We start from the raw sequence: 21,970 nt of genomic DNA, 5'->3' as shown, positions 1-21,970 counted from the left end.
GGTGGTTTTATATAGTCTATGGTTTTGACCCTCTTTGTTGGAAGGTCAAAATGCAAGATCGGCAACAGGAAAGTGCCCTTAGATGGTCTGTACAGTTTTATTTACGATCTTGGCGGAGCGTTGTTGATGCTCACCAATATTGGTTAGGCTGCCCCTGACAATATAAATTCTTTAACTGCACGGTATTTCCTTTGAAAACAACAGTTATTCCACCCAAAATTGTTACAAAACTAGGTTGAGAAAGACATTAAAGTTATGCAACATTGTTTAAAAAAGCCAACTATTTTATGGTTTGTTGGTATCCCTCTGGAAAAGGCGAGATGTCTCATAAAATAGTACCAAAAAAGAGATTCATTTTCTGATTTAAATTCACCAAGTCTCCTAAAAACCACCACGTAACCTTTTTTATAGATGGCTATACACGATTAAAACCAGAGAAGAGTGATTTCTCTTCCATTATTGAATTGTTTACACTCTAAAATCTATCTTGTGCACCATGCAGCCCTAGTTAAATCACACTCTGAACCGCCTGTTTTCATGGACACTGGAGAGTGTATTTAGCTTCGTCTGGTACAAGTTAAATGGCCCTTGTCTGTCTGGCACTTTTCCTTCAGTTATACTTCTGTGTTTTTTTTTTACACAAAAGGGATGGGAGATAATGTTTAAATCTGTTTCTTATTGTGGAGGAATTGAAAACTCGTGCGTGTTCAGGCAGTCCTCATCGAGACACTTAGAGATTTCTGAATGAATGAGTCGGATAATAACTGCTATTTCAGATAGGAAGCCACCAGAGAAAACACACTGATGGCCCACCGACACGAGGAAGCATGTAAACAAGCTTGGGAAAATGAGTCAAAAGTACAGCCTCGTCAAAAGAAATTGGATTTACCTCAACGGCAAGCTCAGACATATCAGCTAGTTTACACAAAGAAGGTGTGTTCAGTATGAGAATTTACCAAGAAATGTTATGTGGAGACATTTCATTTTATAATAAGAGTTGTTGTTGATATCTGGATCATTCCTGTTTACGCAGCAACATTTGGGATTCAAAACATCTGGAAAAAATGAATTTTTCTTTTTGTTTTTTGCACTTTATAGGAATAGTGACATGTTTAAATGTCAGAAAAACCTATCAGTCAATCTAAAGCACTCACATAAAAATCCTGTGTGGATTGTCTAATTTTGGTCTATAGAGAGCTGCAGGACTGAGTCCTGCCATTTTCACACTCCCTGTTCTCCCATCTGCATGTCACTGTTTTTTTTAAAAGTTTTTTTTTTTGGTCAAATGACTGAAATAAGGTCTGGTTAACACTAACATAAGAGATTTTCATGTTTTGTTCCACGACATTAAATGCATCAGTAAATACTCCACTCGTGCATTTTGAGGCCTTTATGCCTTTCAGCACCTGGATCGACATCAGTTTTCTTGTGCTGCTTCCAGATACCTTTCACTAACATTTAAACCTTTGAAACCTGAGGAATCTCATTTTATTTGTTTTTAAATGGAAAAAAGGGACAATTTGGCAAGGAATGTCCTGCAAACTACAAACAGTCAAAAAAATGGGGGGAAATGGCCTGAAAACTATATTGTCTTAATTATATATTTAAAGTTATGTTACATAAAAAAATACTTTTATTTCTTAGTTTTTGCTTCTTGCTGTTTTTTTTCAGGCCATTTCTTGTTACGTTGCTGGTCACCTTCTGCCCATGTTTTTGTAAAAATTTAAGCCAATATGTTCATCTATCAAAGTGTTAAAATAGATGGTTGCTAAATGAGATTACAGAACATCATTTACAGCCTTATAGTGGTGGCAACTTTTAAGTAATGTGACCCTAGTGTAGTTCATTTATGGCCTAACGTTAGCTTTTTACTTCTGAAGATTGCATTTAGGCTTTAAAATCATAAAAGTTGCACTCATTTGTGATGAATATCTTGCTGAACAAAACGTGTAAATACAATAAATGTTTGTTTGTTTTTGTTTTTGTTAAATCTGCCAAACTTTTGTCAGAATTTTGCTGAACAGAGTGAAACTTTAGGAATGTAACAGACAAACATCACAAAACATTGGGGGAAAAAAACAAAAACAGCATGAGTGAAAGTTTATGCTCACCCCAGTTTGCTGCCTTGAGTTCCTGCTGAAAAGAAAAGTCACTTCCTGAAAATTGTTACAATGGAATTGTAGTCTTTTTCTTTTTTTTACACAGTTTTCATAATGTGCATTAATCTGTGTTTATGTGATAAATAAGGCCTTAATCTTAATTTTAAATTAAGAAAATTTTATTTGTTATAAATATATTTGTACAGAAAATATGAGGAAGTTATTTATTGGGACAGGAAATGTTGCAGCATAAAGGGAATAACTCATATGTCATAAATAGTATCGAAGGATAGAGGCATCACCATTTTCACATTTACAAAGAATTTCAAACACAGCGGCAGACAAATTTAGGCAAACAATCCCTTTTAAGGGTGTGATGGTAATCCAAGCAGCCCTTCATTTATGCAAACCTATCATTTAACCAGTATTTCCTGTTAGCCGCAGGATGTGGCTCTCTTTGCTGTCCTATATGGCTTTCCGGAAGTCATGTTTGTACTCCCTGATTTAAAGAGTGCAAACTGCAGGTTTCCAGTGCATGAGTACATACTGTACAAATGGCCTTGTAACAGGAAGTTGAGTGACGAGTACTACTGTTGAATTATGGGTACGCCGTGTGGGCTGTGTATGGTGCTGCACTGTATGGTTCTCATTTTCCCACCATTTTTATGACTGAATCTAAATGGAGGAAATGTGAGCGAATAAAATTAATGCATGGAAAGAAATGACAGGATTTTCCGTACCATGTTAAAAAGTTGAGTTGGTTTTTTGGCTCGGAGTTAAAAAAATACACGTAGAGTTTATGCTTGAGCAAGTTCAAGCATAAAGATTTAAACAATGAGGGGAGAGCGGGGTCGGTTAGGACATTACTGTATCGACACAAACAAACTTCCATTACTCATAGCCCACTTGAACAGTAATAAAAAATGATTTGATCCCTGAACAGACACAGGTATCTGCTAATAATGTATCAAGTTTTATTAGAGACTAACCCAAATGCAAAGGGCACAATTTTCTAAAATGCTTTACCAAATTTTGATTCCATGTTATGGAGAATCACTTCAGAACAGAGCATTGTTTAGTTTAAAAACAAAAAATAAGAGACGTTGTGACATTAAATAGTTGATTTCTCACTGGCTTAAAAGGCTTTATTCCAACTGTCCCCTTGTCCCAACCAACCCCACTCTCCCCTATGATATTTCAGGGTCATTTTGCCACTTAGGTGCTGTTGGGACGCTGACTAGCGAGCACATGTTAATTTACTTTGTTGCTGTTATTGTGAAACAGCCGTGACTCAAATGAGTACTAAACAGATGGCAGCAATCCAAAGACATAAAATAAGAAGCGAAACAGACCAGGATTAAGGCTGTGGCTGAATTCTGTCAGAACACAGATATACGATATTATCACAACAGCAGCCAGCGGTGCAAAAGCCTACTGGTCATCGTTTCACCACATTGTGCTCATCCCATTTGTTTTCCACCGTGAAAAACATAATGTTTTCATAGCGTGCAGGGAGTGGACGATTCCCCAATAAATGCCACAACCACGATCTTTGCCGCCCCCTCAGTTCTTCTCCGTGATATTTTTAGAGGGTCCACAATCCACAAGTGAAGAGGCGAGGAATTGTTTTTGTTGATGCTCGTCTTACCACTTCAGTGTGGTGACTCGTGATGAGCTGGTGCCTCCGTACGTCACAAGAGGCCAGAGTGAGTGGGAGTCAGGCTCCAAGCTCTATTAAGGGGGAGCCAGTCACCCAGGTTATTGGGCAACTAGTGCCGGGGGACCGTCCCATGGATTTCCACTCACTGCTATTTCAGGGTAGCAGGTCTGTTTTCAGTTTAGGGAGAAGCCACAATATCCTATTAAGCATTGTTAAAGTAATTGGGCAGTGTTTACTGAGAGGGCTGGTTAAAATTCAGCTCTTTTTTTTTTTTTTTTACGTCATATTTAACCCTGAAGTTGACTTTGTGACATAAGGCCTCATCTGCAATTCACACCTGGACTTCTATCTGTCTGACACTGGGATGGTCAGCCTCTATCAGCTACTGTTGGTTTGTAACCAATGAGGCGGATTATGAGACAACGGGCCCCTGAGAACAGATATGAAAAACAGCCCCATCACCTCTCCTACACAGGAGTCACACACACAAAGTTTGTTAGTTTCGGCTCTTTTTTTGTTGCTTTTCCATCTTTCTTTAGTCATTATGAATAATTTTGTCTCTATGGTAATTTTGTGTCTTTTTGGGTTATTTTGTGTCTTTCTGTAGTTGTTTTGCCTAATTTTTGTAGCTTTGTGTTTCTTTGCATCTCTCTGTGGTCTTTTTGTGGTAATTTTGAGTCTCTTTCTGGTCGGTAATTTAAGTGACATACATCAATCTGTCCGTCTCGTTCCTGTGAATACAATATCTCAAGAACACCTTGAGGGAATTTCTTTATATTTTGCACAAACATCCACTTGGACTCAACAATGAACTAATTTTTGATAGATTTTGGTGATCAGAGGTCAAGGTCAATGTGACCTTGCATTCATCACATTCTCAAGAACCCCTTGAGATAATATCCTCAAATTTAGCAAAACAAAAAAAACTTGGACTCAAGAATGTACTGATAACAATTTGGTTGTCGAATGTCAAAGATCAAGGTCACTGTGACCTCACAAAACATGTTTTATGCTATAATCAAGAATTTTATGTGCGTATGAGGATTTTCTATACAAAAGGTCACAGGTCAGCTTCAGTGTCACATCATGATGCTCTGAATATATATTTTTCTGGCCATTACTCAGTGTCATAACTCATGAGACGTCAGGTCAGAAACTGAATTGGTGACACTTACTGCAGATACACCGGTCCAAAGAATTAATGGCCATGCTTCATACTGATGTTTTTCTCAAGATTCATTTTCTCTCGTCTTTGTTTCCTCAGACACCGAGAACTACAACAAAAATGAAAGACAAAAAAGTTTGAAAAACACATTTTTCCACTCACTCTCAGTCTAGTGTTTTTCATTAAGCAGTCCAATTAGCACAACAGAAATGTGGTGAAATAAAAAGAAACAACCAAAAATGCACCACCAAAGTCCAAGAAAGGCATATTAACAACATAATACATAAATAAAGGCATAATTACCATGTGCTCCTTTAGGGACACATGTAGAATATCATTACTCTGGAGTTGTGCATTCATCGCCTGGGGTTGTATGTGACTAATTTGCAGTGCAATACAAGACAAAATTCAACATTTCTGCACCACTTTTTGTTTTGAGGAATAATGAAAAATGCTTGAACCAGTATCTGTTTCTTGTCGAGCCAGATTTTTTGGTAGGGTCGTCTAAGGTACGCGGACATCCTCTCCTCTGAGGGCTTTTGTTTATGTGGCCCAAGGACTCTGCTCAGTCTCATCAGTCCACATCAATTTAACAAATATAGGTTCATTACAAAGGCCCTGTTAAGACTTTTTTTTTTTTTTAAATCTTCTCGAGGCATTTGAATGTGTGTATTAACGTGTGAGTGTCCACTGTTTACTGGACCAATCAGCCTGATAATTTGTGTGCACATGCATGACTATATGATTAAGGACCTTTCATGATTGCAGTTTTTACACCGTCCCTGACTGTTGACTCCTCACTCTTCTTAATCTAAAAGTAGCACATTTTCTGAAAATCAGCTCAGTTAAAGACCAAATTCCTTTCCATTTTTTGCCTTTTTGCCTTAATCGTGGCTGAAAAACTGACAACCATAGAAAAGTTTGGACTCAGTATGAGAGCCAATCTTGCCTACAGCTGCAAAAGTCCAGCCATACTGTGGCTTCCTGGCTCACATCCAGTGTCTCCTACTTTGTTTAGAAGCTGTCTAAACCGGGTTGTGTGACTGTGGCTGGGTCAGCTGTGAGACACAGTCAGACCCAACCAAAACTCACCACTGGCTGACACATAAAGCACGGCTACCCAGCGTTGTGCCTGTGGCTTGAATTTAGTCCAAGCAGTAACATCTGGGGGCTAAAGAATGAAGACAGCATGCAAGTGCCATAAACTGTAATTCCCCTAATGGCCACTTGAGGCTGGCTCCAAAAGGGAGTCAAACCCCACAGACCCTCATGTTAAAATGCTCAACTTTACAGCAGAAATAAACATGTTACAGGCTGGTGCAAAACCAGTTTTTGCCTCTAAAGCTAATTTCATCATTTATAACTGCATGAGAGTGAATTTATTTATATAATCCATCCAATTAAATTTTATCAAGGCTTAAAATTACACTAATTTCAGGATGAGGCTTCTTCACTGACAGGCTGTCTGCATAGCGTCACCACAGTTCACCAAAAAAACAAAATGGCAACTCTCAAAATGCCATTTCAAAGCATGAAAATGGTAATCCACAAACTAATGGGTGACATCATGGTAGCTATGTCCATTTATACAGTCTATGACTAAGTCCTAAAAAAAAGCCATCAGAATTATTCTAAGTGTATTTCATGTTAGGAATAATTGATGCACACATGTAGCTGGATGCTGTAAGAGGAAATAGATACAATCTTTAGAGCTGCAAAAATTGAATGAACTCAACACTGATTTTTTATAGTTGAACTTAGAAAAATGCATGACACATTATGATGTACTTAAAATGGCTGATGTTTTGCAAAATAGATCCCAAATACAGCTAAAAATCAGCTATTGCTGGTAGCTGGTTTAAGCCGGTCTAACATGGTCCTAGATGGTCCTGAATCAGTTTTTGCTGGTCTTTGATGGTTTAGCTGGGTGGATATATATGTTGTTGTGTCTGTCAAGCTGCGCACAACTATCTTTATACCTATCCCATGACAGTAGACTTAACTGATCGATGCCCTTTGCTTTTCATTCCTCCCCCTCATGACACTGTTATTTCTCCATACTCAAGGACATTGATTTGGTTTCAATTTAACAGGAACTTGGATGGATAAACCAGCGAGAGTCACCATCACAAGCTGGTATGACCAGCTAAACCATCAAAAATGATGCAAAAAACATACTCTAAGCTGGCCAAACAAGCTGGTCAACCAGTTTAACCATCCTAAGATGGGTCTGTCAGTCACAGAATCTGTGGTGAAACTCAAGAGGAAGTGGAAAACACAAACTATTTTGGGGAAGCACACACAGTTTCAGCGATGACTGTTTCTTTGCGTTTCCGTTTCTTTGCAGTGATAATGTCATAGGTCACTGCTCATGTAACCAAGCAGCTAACGCAGTTCATCCTTTTCATTATTTAAAAGTTGTTTGTTTATTGAGAGGAAGCACATGCACTTTCCAATTGGTGTGTCATGTTTAAACATACAAGTATATACAAGCAAGCACAATAAATGCAGAAAATAACTGACACTGACATGTTTATTTACACTGTTTGTCTGAGAGCTCCAAACCAAACCTGTGCCACTTCTGCCTCTCCTCTGGCTCGCTGTCACCCCGCGTGGTTTTCCTCCGAAGGGTAATCACAGCACCGTCTCATTCAGACACCTTCTGGTTCTTGGGCAGTTGAGAAAATGATGGCAAGCCATCTGCTGTCTGGAGAGAAAAAGAGCATCTTTACTGTGTCTGAGGTTTGGAGATGTCGGGTAGAGATTAGAGTCACCAAAGAAAACAAAAAAACAGCAACTAGGGCCCAGCAACTACGATACTAATTCTAATGTTGTGTAAGGCGAGTTATTATAATTTCTGCAGGGACTATGTTCGTGAAGGCCTGATTCTGAGCTTTTTGATGAGTTTGGTCCTGTGGCATTTAAATAGGAGTTCAGCATTTTGGGAAATGTGCCATTTGCTCTATTGCCAAGAGTTAGATGAGAAGATCAGTTAGGAAGTCGTTCTTCCGACTTCAGTTGTGTTCATGTGCTTTGTGGTCATAACGTGGGAACAGCATGGAAGCATGGGTTGCATTTTAATGCTAATAGCATTTAAATAAAGAGGTTGATGGCTGTTTCCTGTTTATTTTTATATATTATTTTATCTTTTATATATTTTTATATTTAATCTAGGTCACTCAACTTAGGAATTAGTCAACATTAATAACATATTACACTCCACATTTGACAAAATTTCATTTTCGTTTCTTACCACTGACCAAACATTGACTTTAGGTCGCATGTTTATGCATTTATGACGTCAAGTCGGCAACATGTGTTTTAAAAAAATGTTGTTATAAATGTAAGTATACTGACCTGGCATGGTTTATAGTTAAAATTCTTCTTGCTTGCTACAGCTAATAGATGCATTTACTAAAATGTGCAACTACTAAAAGTAAATGATATCTACTAGGAATAAAATAACAAAATTTCTGTTGCCATTTCTGCTGCCCTGAAACATCATGCGAACATCAGAAGTCTGCAGCTCGGTTATCATCAAAATTTCCCACTCATGATTACAACTTTGGAGGGCCATTCATCTGCTTGTAGCTCTTAAATAGGAGCATGTGAAGGCAGCATTAACATACAGTTCACCACCATTACCACCGGAAAACACCAGTTCCGATTCATCACCGGAAGTCAAACTATTTCACACAAGCTATCACAGGGGCTAGGAATAAGGTGGATCCAGTATGTCAGTAATCAAACTGTGAGTATCTGGACTTCTTATGAATGACTCCTCAGCAGGTGCCAAGGCAGTAAGGTGATAAATACTTGTAGGCTCATATCACTCACAGAGGCATGTGAGACGGATCTGGAGTCTACACACGGAGGAAACGGGTCTGACACACACGATAATACACATACAGTGCACACACAGTATCTTCGTCATCATATCAAGCACACGGCACAGCAATCCCACTGCCCGACAGGAAGCATGCCAGAGTCAAAGGTCAGTTTCGACTGCAGAGCGAAGCAGCGAGGAACGATTGAGATGGCACTTTGGGTAAAAGCGGGAGGGAGAGAAGCGGAAGTCGGGGCCCAGTTATAATTGCATGCGTAGGCTGACACATCTGAATTTACAGGCTGCGCTGGAGCTGTGCCACTCATCTACGGCTGCTTATTTAAGGGCGAGGAGAGAAAAAAAATACAGCAGATTTTTTGTTCGCTTGTTTCTTAATCTGTTTTTAAGCCCCTCCCTTTGCTTTGCTGTTGCTAAATTTGTCTCCCCCTTGCTCAAACGTAAGAAGCCAAAATGACACCATTATTTTGACTAGACTGTTTTTCCTCCCAGGGAGAGAGGCCAGAGGAAGTGTAGGTGACCTAGACTGGTAAACCACCGCTTCACCACCAGTTGGCTGGGTCACAGCCACCCCCGCAGCCACCCTCTGCATCCAAAGGCTGCCAGGTCCACATTACTACTACTACACGCCATGACCACAAGTGGCCCTGCTCCACTGCCAGCCTATCATCGGGTCCATGCTGGGAGCTTTCTCTCTCCCCATTGGTATAAACAGTCTGCCGTCTGGCCATCGGCTGTCACAGAGCTCATTTTGGTCGTATTTGCAGGCCAAATGTGTTGTTTGTGTATGTTAACCCGTCTTGGGCCTGAACCAGCAGTTTGCACGGCTCTTGCTCTTCACTGAATATGCAAAACTTTCTGCAAATGGGTTGTTTTTGTGCTACTTTCTCTCCATGAATTGCAACACCCCTGAACCTCGGGCTGCAGTCTGGGACCGATCAGCTGAGCAGTCTTGGCTCAGTTTCTGCAAAAGAAGTTTATTCTGGAAGCAACAGGGGGGATATTAACTATCTCTCCTCCATATATATAATGAAACAACGGGGGAGACCAGAGTGCACAGGGCCCCTTTTCGAGGAAAGTTCTCACACACCTAAAAATGTCCTCCTGCAGCCAAACACCAGATGTTGTCATCTGTCTACTGTTGATTAGAAAACACAAACACACTCAGCCACAAAGTTTCAAGCATGTCAGCTGCATGAGTTAAAGGTCCAGTGTGTAGGATTTAGAGGTGTATATATAGGGGGAGGTGGAATATAATAAGTATGTCTCCTTTAGTGTACAATAATCTGAAAATAACAATTGTTTTGGTTTCGTTACCTTAGAATGAGCCTTCTATATCTACAAAGCTGGTCCTTGTTTCTGGATATCGCCATGTTCACTGCTATATTTCTACAGTAGCCCAGAACGGACAAACCAAACACTGGCTCTAGATGTTGGCTATCATAAGGCGAGTGTCCATCAATCCTCAAATTGCACAAATTGAAATTGCAAATATAAAATACACCTAATGGATGTCAATTTAGGAAAGAATATATATATATATATATTATATATATTTGATATTATATATTTGAAATCGTGGACTATCACCTCCCAGAAATCCTTAATACATGGCCACTACCACATATGAGGGGCTTGCCTTTCCATTATCACTCGTATAACACACTTATGTCGCCTTTGATTGGCAATAATGACAAGGGGAAAAACAGGTGAGCAAATGTTAGCCGGTTGTGGCTGAGCGGTCTGTTTCCCACATGCCAAATAGCGTTTGTTTGCATTTATTTGGAGAGGAAGAGACTGTGGATAATCCAGCTCCCAGTAAAAACCTCCTGGACAATCAACGCTGAGGGAATTCTAACCAAGAACCTGCCACTGGTTAAAATCAGCAATCCCTTACCACTGGACGCCACTAATCTTCCCTAAATCTGATACATTTAACCTTTAAAACAGAGAGGGAGGACATGCTAGGTCTCTTTCTCTCTGTGTTTGGACCTTGGTTGTTATTTGGGACAAAAAGGTGTGCTGTAAACACTGTAGCCTGTGCTACAGTCACACACATATACACAGTCCACCCCACTGGTTGTGGTACACTGCCTGAGGTGTTTCGGACCATTTCTTGGTGGTAGCAACACTCAACTCATGCTGAGGGACTGAGACATAACACAACAGTCCATAAAACCATGGATGTATTTTTTAGCTCCATCTGTTTGACAGCTACATTCCTTTGTTATGCTAAATCACATTCTCTTAATCCTCTATTTGTTAATGTTAAAGCCAACAGGGTAAACTTTGAGGACAGCAAACTGTAATTTCGAACTTTCTGACCTCCTGACCACACCTCATAACAAAGCACACCTGGCATTAGTCGAAAATATTTATTTCTGACCATGTTTTTAACCACAATTACAGTAAGCGTTTTCTGTCCTAATGTCAAAAAAGAACACATTTAAATCCAACTTCTCAATACATAATTTCACAAATGAATCCACATGTTACATAATTCTCTTCATTTTGCACCAGGAGTTTGCTGAAGTGCTGAATAAAAAACACTCGCCAGCCTGGAGGAGAAACATAAAGTGATGACTCATTTTTAAAAGAATAATAATCTCTCATATTTGCACATGGCGAGACACAGGACCTGGTGGTGGTCTGCCTCTCTGCCGAACTTTCCATGTTTCTTCTCTGCGGCGGATGATGTCCGCGGTGGTGTTAGTCCCAGTAGAGACAGTGTCATAGTTTCCCTGAGCAGCTGCCGTGCTGAAGTTTTCCCCCGTGTCTTGACCAGAATGACCATCATCACGCCATTCGATGATGCTTTTCAGCTTTAGGGACACACTCACACTTGTTTTTGTGCTAAAAAGGAGCACAAACATGTGGATTTTGTTGTTTTTGTTTTTTATTATGCAAATATGTCACTGTAAATCCCCGCATTTCAATATGTAAGACTTGCAATCATGCCCTTAACACCACTGGTAATCAGCTACCCTCACACTAAAACCTTCTTTGATTCAACATGACACTTTGCGACAAAGTTGCTTGATGATTTCAGATTTTCCACTGACTGTGCAAGTTTCAGTCCAATGCGATGACTTATTAACCAAATAAATTCTCTTTTCTTCCCATATCAGCAAGTTTTTTTCGCAATACTTGGTAGTGCATGTGATGCTTTGTGCCACTGAAGAGGCCCTGCATTTTCCATTGAATGTCTGGACTGAAAAACATAATTTAGTGACTCACAGAGTCATAAACTAGTGTCTACTTGCAAAGGGGTTTCCACATATACATGCTAATATGTTAAGCTTTGCACTAGGCTGGTGATACATACTAATAGTTGTCACTCTGCAGTGACTAAAGCAGCTGATATCCTGGATTTGTGAAGGTTTTAAAGTCTTGACATTTGTCTGAGTGTTGCTGGTCTCAGTTTTTAAAAGGTATGTATGTGCACAAACAGACACTGTGTGGTGAGACGGCTGGTTTGGGATGTGGGGAAAGAGGGGAGGGAGAAAAGGAGGTAAGGGGCAGCGAGTGAAAGTGGGAGGAGTGCGTCTGGGTGTGGGACTGTCATCCCATTGAGGGGAGTAGCTGTGGTGTTTTGATTGAAATCCAGCAGATGTGGGAGAGGAGAGAGGGGTGTGTATGAGAGAGAGAGAGAGAGAGAGAAAGAGGGAGAAAGAGGGAGAGAGAGAGAGAGAGAGAGAGAGAGAGAGAGATTTCCACCCACCCAACAAGGAGACACACTCATAAACAGCAGGCAGACGGGAGTGAGAGTCAGAAAGACACAGGATCTTAGGCAGTGCAAACAGCCAGCGAGACAGAGTTTCATTGAGAGAAGATGTTTTATTAAAGGGGAGGAAAAGTCAGACACTCAAACACACACACAGCAATAAACACAGAGCGTGCCACCCAGACAGTCAGGCAGGAACAAGCTAAAACCCAAGATTTACACCCATTAGCTAGAGAGGAAAACTCTAATAAGGACACACTTACTGAAATCTTTCTCCCCACGTCACAAACACTCACACACACACTGGTGCTGAGTGTGTGCCGCCACAGCGTGAGAAGCAGGGCCGATCGACCCCAACAAGTGGAGCATCCGGGAGGAAGGAGCAAGCAAGTGGATGGATGCCTTTTGCAGACTCAGCGGCCTGGACCCTCTGTGGGTGAGTTTGTGATAGATTCACCGACCCTGAACTATTGATTGTGTGTGTGTGTGTGTGTGTTTGTGTGTTTGCCAAGAACAGATAACGTGAAACCACATCCAATTAGGTTATAAAGAGTTTGATATTTTGGCTGAATTTTTACAGTCACAAATTCCATGCTCATTTGGTATAAGCCGATATAAATTAATACATGTGAAAGTTTGTGTTTGTTTGCCTGAGCCTGTATTATGATCATAAACTGTTGTTTTAATTTAAATGCATGACACAATGATATTTGCTTTCTTACTCATAATCTATGTATTTCTCAGTATTGATGATTAATGCAATTAGCAACATTAGCATGCTGTTCTTGTGTCTTTGGCCAACTATTAACTATGCTGCTCATTGTCATTAGACAGGTTTTTACTGTCCATTAATAAATGACACAATAAAAAAATAACAGCCTGTGTTGTAGAAGAAGAAAACGGGGGGTGGTTTTACCTAAAAAGTTAGCTGGCAGCAGTACCACAGGAAAATCCCCATAGCTCACACTGACCTTCTCAGTTTGCAGCCTACATGTACATTTCGAAATCTAATCCAAAGCAAGTCTGTAAACGGTGAATTTACCTTTGATGCTTGCCAGAGTCGGTTTACCGTCACTCCGCTCTGTGATTCAGCACAATGAGATGCTGTGAGGTGGAGATGGCGTCACACAGAGTGCGCTGCTGTTGTTGGCTTTTTATTCTTGTATGTAAGCAAACCTCCACATTCTGAGTCCCGGCTCGAAGTGGCTGCAATCCAGCTGGAACGGCTAGAATTTATTCAATGCACTCGCTCCCAGCTTGCCTCTTTATCCCCTTCTCCTCTTTCTCACTCTGAGTTTCTGTTTCTCATTATCTATGATAGGCGAAAGGCTGCGTTTGGTCATGTTAGTGAGTGAGTGAGTGAGTGAGTGAGTGAGCGAGTGAGTGAGCGAGTGAGTGAGTGAGCGAGTGTTTCTGTCTGTCAGCAACTAATCTCACCAACTACTGGGCCGATCAGCCTCATATTTTATGGTCACATGTATGACTGTATTCTTGAGGATCTTTCGTGGTAGTGGTGATTCAGAACTGTTGAAAAACCGATTTAATCGAGTGTTCTGTGTCATCATTGACTGCTGACTAATCATTCCTCTTAACTGGCCTGTTGTCTCACGTTTTATGGAAATCAGCTCAGATAAAAACAAGAGGCCTAATCATCTGTTGCAGGAAACATTTAGGCCTTTGTCGTGGCTAAAAAATGTAAATCTATAGAAAAGTTTGTTCTCAAATTGAACTGGTGAGTGTGTGAGCGTAAATGTGTGTTTCCATCTGTCTGCAGTTGATCTTGCGAACTACTAGACCAATCAGCCTCAGATCTGCAGATTTATGCAGATATGCTATAATCCACTTAAGGAAGCAAGATACAAGATGAGCTTCTTCGCCATCTTTACTGTAAGCGAGCCAGCAGGGACTATTCCCAGTTTTTTTCCCGTCAGCTGCACAGCAACATACCACAGCATTTCGGAAGTGGAGTGTTTTGCCTGCCCGATTTGGGGATTTCTGATTTGGTGTTTTTTTTCTTGACATTTATGCCTCTTGCCTAATTAGGTATGTAAGTAGGCAGTTGAATTGTTTCTTTTTTTTTGTCTGTTTTAGTTGTGTTTATTGTTGTTATTTGTTGGCAAAATTAATATCGTTCAAAGTCCAGTTATGAGTGAGATGAACTAAAGATTTCTGGCTTTATTTCAGTCATAAAAAATTCACTCAATCTTCATATATACACCAATCTATATTTCATAAACAGTGCCTGTTCGCAGGACAACTTAATCTGTTCTGTGCAACGTGCCATGGATCCATTTCAAATAGATGACGTGTTTTTATTAGCTTCTGAAACGTGCTGCTGCATATCTGCAAAAAATTAGGCTACAATAGTGGACGGGATCAGCTCCCCTGAGAGAGATCTGCGCTCTACGAAGTGCACTCTTCTAGTTTTGGCTCCGTCTCTGTTTTCTTCTCAAAAGCTCGAAACAATGGCCATCAAACTTTGCTGAGAAAGCGAAAGTGAACTGGCCGTCTTGTGCAGCTCCCTTTGCAACAAAAGTTCAAAGTACAGATGTTCTTGATCACGTGGCATCCATCACAAAGCAGGGAGGATGTTTGAACAGATGTTTTTGTCTGATGTTGGCTGTAAAGTACTTTCGGTTATTAAATGTAGTAATCGACCTTTTGCATACTTTTTGAACAGTGTCATTGCTCACTATTTGGTCACAGCCTTGTGCTAATGATGGAGATTTATATGGCTTTAATACTGAACTGAGCATGCAACAATGCAGCTGAGCAGAAGAAGTTGGATCCAGAAATACCTATACAAGGTTTTAGAGTGAAATCAAGCCATTGTGCAACTGTAAAACCAGGCCAAATCTCAGTGAAACTGTCAGGAAAGTGATACGTGCCTGCTAAAATTACAGTAGTTTATACACGGCACAAACTCACATTAGGTGCATAATACTGTTTTGCTTACAAGCCAATGCCGTTATTATAGTCATTATTACTCTTTTCATTTCTCTATCAAATCTAGAGGATGTAAAATAGGGCATTCAGCAGATTTGCAGCACAGTAGAAGCCTGCTCTACTTTCACATCACTGTGTCTGTCAGGTAAAAATAGACACCTTGCGGTGCCCGAGCTGTTGGCATCTCCTAGTTTACTGCAACCACTTCAGCCAGGGGTGAGAAACAGGATAAGTGCTGAGCAAAATGCACAAGAAAGTGCTTGGAGAGGGTTTGACATGTTGGATTTCTTACATAAAAGTGCTCTGTTGATCCGCCTGCCCCTGACCGCAGGAGTCAGAAGGGTCTGCGAAAGTAGCCTCCCACTCACTCCCTCCCATGGGATTTATCACTTAAACGGATTTTGGTACATCAGTACTCACAGAGAACAGCAGCATACCGAATGTGCAAAATGATGTGTTCATTATGTAACCTAAAACCATGGGTGGATTATGAGACAACGGGGCCCTGGGCACAGATATGCAAAAGGCCCCACCACCTCTCCTACATTAGAGCATGACATACTGAATTTGTTGCCTTTTGAGATTTTTATATGTACTTTTGGTAGCGCTGTGTCTTGTTGTAGTCTTTTTTGTCTTGTTGAGGTAATTTTGTTGGGATTTTTTTTGTCATTTTGTGTCTCTTTGTAGTTAATTTGTGTTTCTTTGTCATTTTGCACTTCTTGGGGTCATTATCTCTTTTTTTGGTAGCTTTGTGTCTCTGTAGTCTTTTTTTTAGTCTATTTGAGATCATTTCTTTTGTCATTTTGTTTGTCTTTTTGTAGTAATTTTATGTCTATGGGATCATTTTATGTTTTTTGAGGGGTTTTTTTAGGTAACTTTTTTGGGGTTTTGTCATTTTGTGTCTCTTTGTAGCTGTGATGTGTCTCTTTCATATTTTTGTGTGTGTGTGTGTTTCAAGGCTCATGACATTTTGCAGGTGAAGGCCATGGTGGCCCTGACACTGTGCCCAGTAGGCCCGTTCAGTAGTCCAACAGTAAGCGCTGCGATACACACATACCTTCAATATTCAATAACCAGAGAACTTTTATTTTAGCAAAACTAAAGACACTTCAACCATAAATTGGGACCCAAAAAAAACGACCTATGTTATAGAAATGCATGTGGGATTTTTTTTCTGTACAGGCAAAGTTGTGTGCCATATCTGTTTTGAATAGGCAGCCTACAGTCAGATGATTCATGACTGTGGCTACAGAGGTGGGAAACAGAAGCAACTGATGGTAAACTTGCATTAATCACTACTCCCGCTGAGAAACTCCGCCCCCTCTGCAAAGCACAACTACTCACCTGACGTGGTTCACCAGCAGGACAGCGTTACATAATGACCCTGCAGCTGCCGCCAGTTTTGGCCTCTCTGCTTCACTCCGGCAGGGCCAGACTACTTCACCATACCAGCAGCTTTAAACCACTTCCTGTGGTGACTCCACAGGGCAGCCTCGTTAACACAGCCAGACACCCTGCCCCTCATTAGGCCAGTGAAGTGATAAACAAGAGAAGCAAGAAAACAACAAGCCACTTAGCCCCTGGCGTTCTTTTTTTCTTTAAACAACAGACAACCTCTGCTGCTTCTGCTGCTGTTACATAATCCCAAACTTTTGGCAGCGTTTGCCAAACACACCTCGTCTGCGTGGACTTTTATTGTTTATAGGCTTCATTATTAGTATAATCCTTGACCTCATATTTTAATGTGTCGACAGCTTACATTGTCCCGCTCAAATTCAGGAAACAATCCAAAGATGTGGTCAAAAAAAAAAAACATCCCAAAACTGACTCAGTTTTTTCAGTAAAAGAAGGCCTCTTCCAACTCGCACTTAGTCAGGATTGGGCACAGACTCATTTTCTGTTGACCTGCTGTGGTTTCACCCTCCACTGTCTCCATGGATGAAACGCCGGACCAGCACCAAGTCTGAATTCTCTGGATCTGGCTCTCACTTGCTCTGTCTGTCAGATGATGGATATAATCTCACAGTTTGACTCTTGGGCATATTCTCTTGATCTAAACGTCTGACTTTCTCTCTGTTCTAGGACTGGAACCGAACGTGGTATACAGCCAACCCGGACCTGACCCAGTGTTTCCAGAACACAGTACTGGTGTGGGTTCCCTGTATCTATCTGTGGTTGCTGGCCCCTTTCTACTGCCTTTACCTCTACTGCCATGACCGCGGACGCATTCAAATGTCCTGCCTCTGCACCGCCAAGATGGTGAGACCTCACACAGACTTTGATCCAGTCGTCAGTTGACTGACATCGTTTACAAAAGCAGCATTTCAATAGAAATATTCTTGCAAATGTGACTGTAACGTTTTTCTCCTGCCCTGCTCAGGTGTTGGGTTTCCTGCTGGCCTCCTTTGGCTTCGTTGAGTTTTTTTACATCCTGCTGGAGAGGAGTCAGGAGATCCAGCAGCACATGGTCTTCCTACTCAGCCCCATCATTCGCAGCATGACTGTGGTAAATACTGTGGCTCTTTTCCAATTATATTCTAGTGTTTACCAACATGTTTATGTTTGTCCAAAAAGGGAACTATGCGTCTTAAGTAATCTCAATTGTATGACTTTTTGGAGCTGTAAAATCCAAAGGCCGACATCTAATTTACTTGCAACCCTGCATCAAGGGTGTATAAGCAACATCCAAAGTGATACATCTACGTCAGTTTAACCAAGAAAGGCTATTGTTTTAAGTCATTTTGGAGAAGTGAAATGAGCAGTCATTGAGTCACATGAATCGAATCACAATTTTGATGACTTTAGATTCCACTTGACAGAATAAAAAGACTTATAACTCAACTTTAACAGCAAAAACTTAACATAACTTGGACTGCAGTCTTTTAACTTGAAAATACTTGACACCTTCCACCAAGTCCAAAGATGTTTTGTTCTTTTTAAGTGTGGCTTGAATAAATTCAGTTCCCTTCATTTCACGAGTCTAACTAACATTAATGTAATTCCCCAGCAAGTCGACCTTTAATTCTCCAGATCCACTTTGTTTGAACAAATCCAACAGCATCCAGTCGACATATCCTCCAACAGCGGTTCAAACAAGCTTGTTTTAACAAATAATAAAAATAAAGACGCATTCATGATTTTTGTAAATTTAACATGATCACTCTGTTGTTAGCATTACATTTGGTAAAGAGTGCATTATGAATTGTTTTGGACTTTAAACTCAAAGTTTAGGACTTTGGACTTGAGTGCAAAGACACATTTGTTACTTGCAAAACAATGACATGTTCCCACCTCTGCCTAAAACACTGTAGAATGTGTGAGTATAGTGCATGTACTGTGTGGGGCATAACAGAAAAGACAAAAGTGCATTTTATACATGCCACTGAAATCTAATTGTGTGTGAATTGTTAAACCTATAGATGGTGTGAAACTGATTACAGGTCCTTAAATAATTCAAATAGCTGTTTTAAAGCAATTCAACAAGACTCTACTTATGGAATGTGCCCTGTTGTTTATCCCTGATCAAGTTTTAAGAGGTAATGAAATGAGAAGGTGCAAGAGCAATACACAACAAATGCCAAAAGAGTTGTATAATTTTGCATTAACTTTGCACAGTCCCAGTGCGTCCCTGGTGTGTGAATGGAAAATGTTTGAACTACTAGGTTAGGCAACTGATTTGCAGCACAAATCGCACATTTGACATCCCTCCCATGTTGCTCTGGGTAACAGAGAAGTTTTGGGAATATTTCAGCCTATGTCCTGCTGGCTCACAAGTCGACGTGCAGGCAAATGAAAGAATATATAGTCTATGTACAGCGTGTTGGCCAGACACTGAGGTGCAAAGATGCATAACCAGGGTTAGATTTATAGTGTTGCAGGCAATGCAAACATTACAGTACCCTGTAAACGCCGCCAGTATTTGACCACCACTCATCAGGGTGCAGAGTACATGTGTAGTGACATCAGCTACTATTTGATGTGGGATCGGTGAATGTTCGTACGTGCAATATATTGAAAAACGTGAGTGGTAGGTGCTGCGCAACAGAGACCATGTGTTGTGAAGAAAAGAATGTTTATAAATCTAAAATATCTCAGATGTTTTTAGAGGTTTATTCTTTTCCAAAGTATACTATTTGTGGGTTTCAGTGCCCATAGTGTCATAGTATTTAGTACGTCAGAAAGAGATTTAGTAGGTCCCTATGGTATGTCAAATGCAGTATGCCAAAAAAAACAGGATGTCCTACTGTGTCAGGTCACATTTGCATTATGCAAGTCAGCATGCTTTTTGGGCTATTCCTCATACAATCCTCTGTGCAGTGGAAGATTCGTCACATTGACTGAGATGCAGTCAGATGACAGCTCACGGACAGATGACAGAAGCTTAAATGACGTACGATGGTGCATTCATGTGACCAGTCAAATAGATAGCAATGATAGAAAAATGAATTGTTTACGCAACCAAACTAATCCTAAAGATAACCAACAATAAAAGGACATAACTATGAAAATAACAATGACAGAGAAATGCATCTGTAATTTCCCAGAGGAATTTAAAATTTTGCAATACAGACTGCGACAAATAAATGACCAAAAGGTTTAAGGTTCAAGGCCAGTGTTATGACAAAGCAGTATGTCCCAATTGTGTGCATATTTCATGTAACACTGCGTACTTTGTAAGGTCACAGCAGGACGCACTGATAGTAAAAAGAAAAGGTATGCGATTTGGAACGCAGAGTATGTTGTTTTCGGGACATAACTGCCATTAGTCAGGCCGATTAGTCACAACCTGTTAGGATTGACTCATGAACTCTTCGTGGACGGTCAGTACTTGTCCATTCAAATTTACTGAATGTTCGTGCATGCAACTAGGATGTTTGGTGGTGGCAGTTCGTTCAATAGTCATGTGCTTTAAGTCAACGTCATGAGAATCTCTTCCAGCATTTTGTTGTTTTTTTTTTAAAACACAAAACCACCAAATACAAAGCTGATGATATACAATTGTAGTCTATGTTTGACCTAATTACATAGAAAGGTCTGGTCTTTATATAGGCCACAGGTGCGATGTTGGACTGAAACACCAGCTCCCTCTTTGAGCTCCATTGTTCTGAGTAAGACTGTATTTAAGGTGCGACGTGTTCAATTGCAATGCAGAAAGGAAGAAAAGATAAAGAATAAAAAATTTTTACCTTTGAATAAAGACAAGCCAAAGCAACTTTGTTTGTAAAATAGGCTTGCAGTCATTACTTGGTGGTGTAGGCAGTGTAAAAAAGACACATTTTCAGCCTCAAATCCAGGTTCACTGAGTTCCTCATGTTTGAGGAGAAACAACTCAAATGTTTAGATCCAAATCAGTGTGAGACCTGTGTAGATTATTGCAGTCTAGAGGAGATCTTTAATCTTTTACAAATGTTGTTTGTCTCGCTCCAAACATCCTGAATCAAACTATAATGCCTCCTCCCCCCTACCTGGATCAGGATGGCATGTAGGGTGGGCTACTGCACATTATTTACAGAAGATAAGGGCTGGTATGCAATCATAGAAATGTTTTCGGTGGCCTGTGTTGATGGAAACAACCCCGAATGTTTCTCAGAACATCAATCCCACTCATTTTCTGCAGATTTCAAATGATACTTAACCGACGAGTAGGAGCAAACAGAAGAGGGGCGCAGTGGCTGCCAACATGGGTGGCACGGGAAATTTAAAAATGCTGTTTATGCTGAGCAGGAGTGATGTAAGAATTACAATGCAGTGCCAGGATGCTGAGTCCGCACAGGAAGAGCTGCTGTAGCCCAGAAAGCCTCTAAAGCTGACGCACAGAACCGTATACTTTTACACACAAAGCTTCCTCTCTCTGCAGCCGTATACAGGTCCTGCACAGTCTCTCCGAGTCAGACAGCCTTCCCCACCTGTGGTCTCTGCAGACTCTTGAGTAAATAGCAGCACGTGTTTGAGTAAAAATACACTGAGACGGCTCTTGTGTTGAGGGATGTATTTTTTTAAAAAAGGTTGTTTATTTTGAGGATATCATTTGTCGGACCAGTGGGAAAGACAGCAAACATCTAGATTCATACATCATATAAGAGCTTACATCACATTAAAAGCCTGTTAGCGATCTTTAAATGTACTTGCCAGACCTATATTAAAAGATATAATTTCCTTGAGGTTGATTGTAGCTGCCCACTACCACCCGTTTGTGTGCAGGCCTGGAACACTGCGCTCCTGTTGCCGCGACCAACATATTTTGTTGCCCTTCAACTTTAAGTTAATGTATGGGAACAGTATTCAGCCCATGAACGAATCGTGGTCGCTATTGATGAAAAGTACACACATGACACTGACTATAATCAGGAATACCATGACGTAAAAGTTGTATTCCTTCCCCAGCACTGCATTTCCCAAGTAATTACAAGGTAGGGTTTTGATTTGGGGCTCAGTGATGGTCTTAGTTCCACCCACTGACTTCTTCTGATGGTTGATGGTTTGCAGCATTATGGCAAGTCAGACCGGAAGGCTTGAAATAGGAGGGTCGTTA

General features: G+C 40.6%; 1 protein-coding gene and 1 long non-coding RNA gene across 3 annotated transcripts in view; one reads left to right on the top strand and one right to left on the bottom strand.

Annotated features, from left to right (window-relative positions):
- Positions 1-2,256: 2,256 nt before the first annotated feature.
- On the bottom strand, positions 2,257-13,812 carry LOC148190041 (uncharacterized). 2 transcript variants are annotated; one of them, XR_015775794.1, is made up of 4 exons: positions 13,535-13,812; positions 12,756-12,922; positions 7,495-7,631; positions 2,257-5,033 (listed from the first exon to the last, which is right to left on the bottom strand). It is a non-coding gene; the product is annotated as an uncharacterized LOC148190041 (long non-coding RNA). The 2 variants fall into 2 exon arrangements; XR_015775793.1 differs by lacking the exon at positions 2,257-5,033 and having other exon boundaries at positions 7,326-7,631; positions 13,535-13,810.
- LOC121941621 (ATP binding cassette subfamily C member 6a) overlaps positions 12,790-21,970 on the top strand; it is a 36,400-nt gene continuing 27,219 nt past the window's right edge. Inside the window, exons 1-3 of the mRNA XM_042484448.2 lie at positions 12,790-12,928; positions 17,521-17,697; positions 17,819-17,944. Coding sequence (XP_042340382.1) covers positions 12,887-12,928; positions 17,521-17,697; positions 17,819-17,944 — 345 coding nt within the window. The 5' untranslated portion in view covers positions 12,790-12,886. The remainder of the gene's footprint in view (positions 12,929-17,520; positions 17,698-17,818; positions 17,945-21,970) is intronic.

This window comes from Plectropomus leopardus, chromosome 3 (genome assembly GCF_026936395.1).
Source record: "Plectropomus leopardus strain MGB_pleo_1.0 chromosome 3, ASM2693639v1, whole genome shotgun sequence".
NCBI lineage: Eukaryota > Metazoa > Chordata > Actinopteri > Perciformes > Serranidae > Plectropomus > Plectropomus leopardus.
Note: the sequence above shows the minus strand (reverse complement) of the source record. Positions and strands in the feature narration are given on the sequence as shown.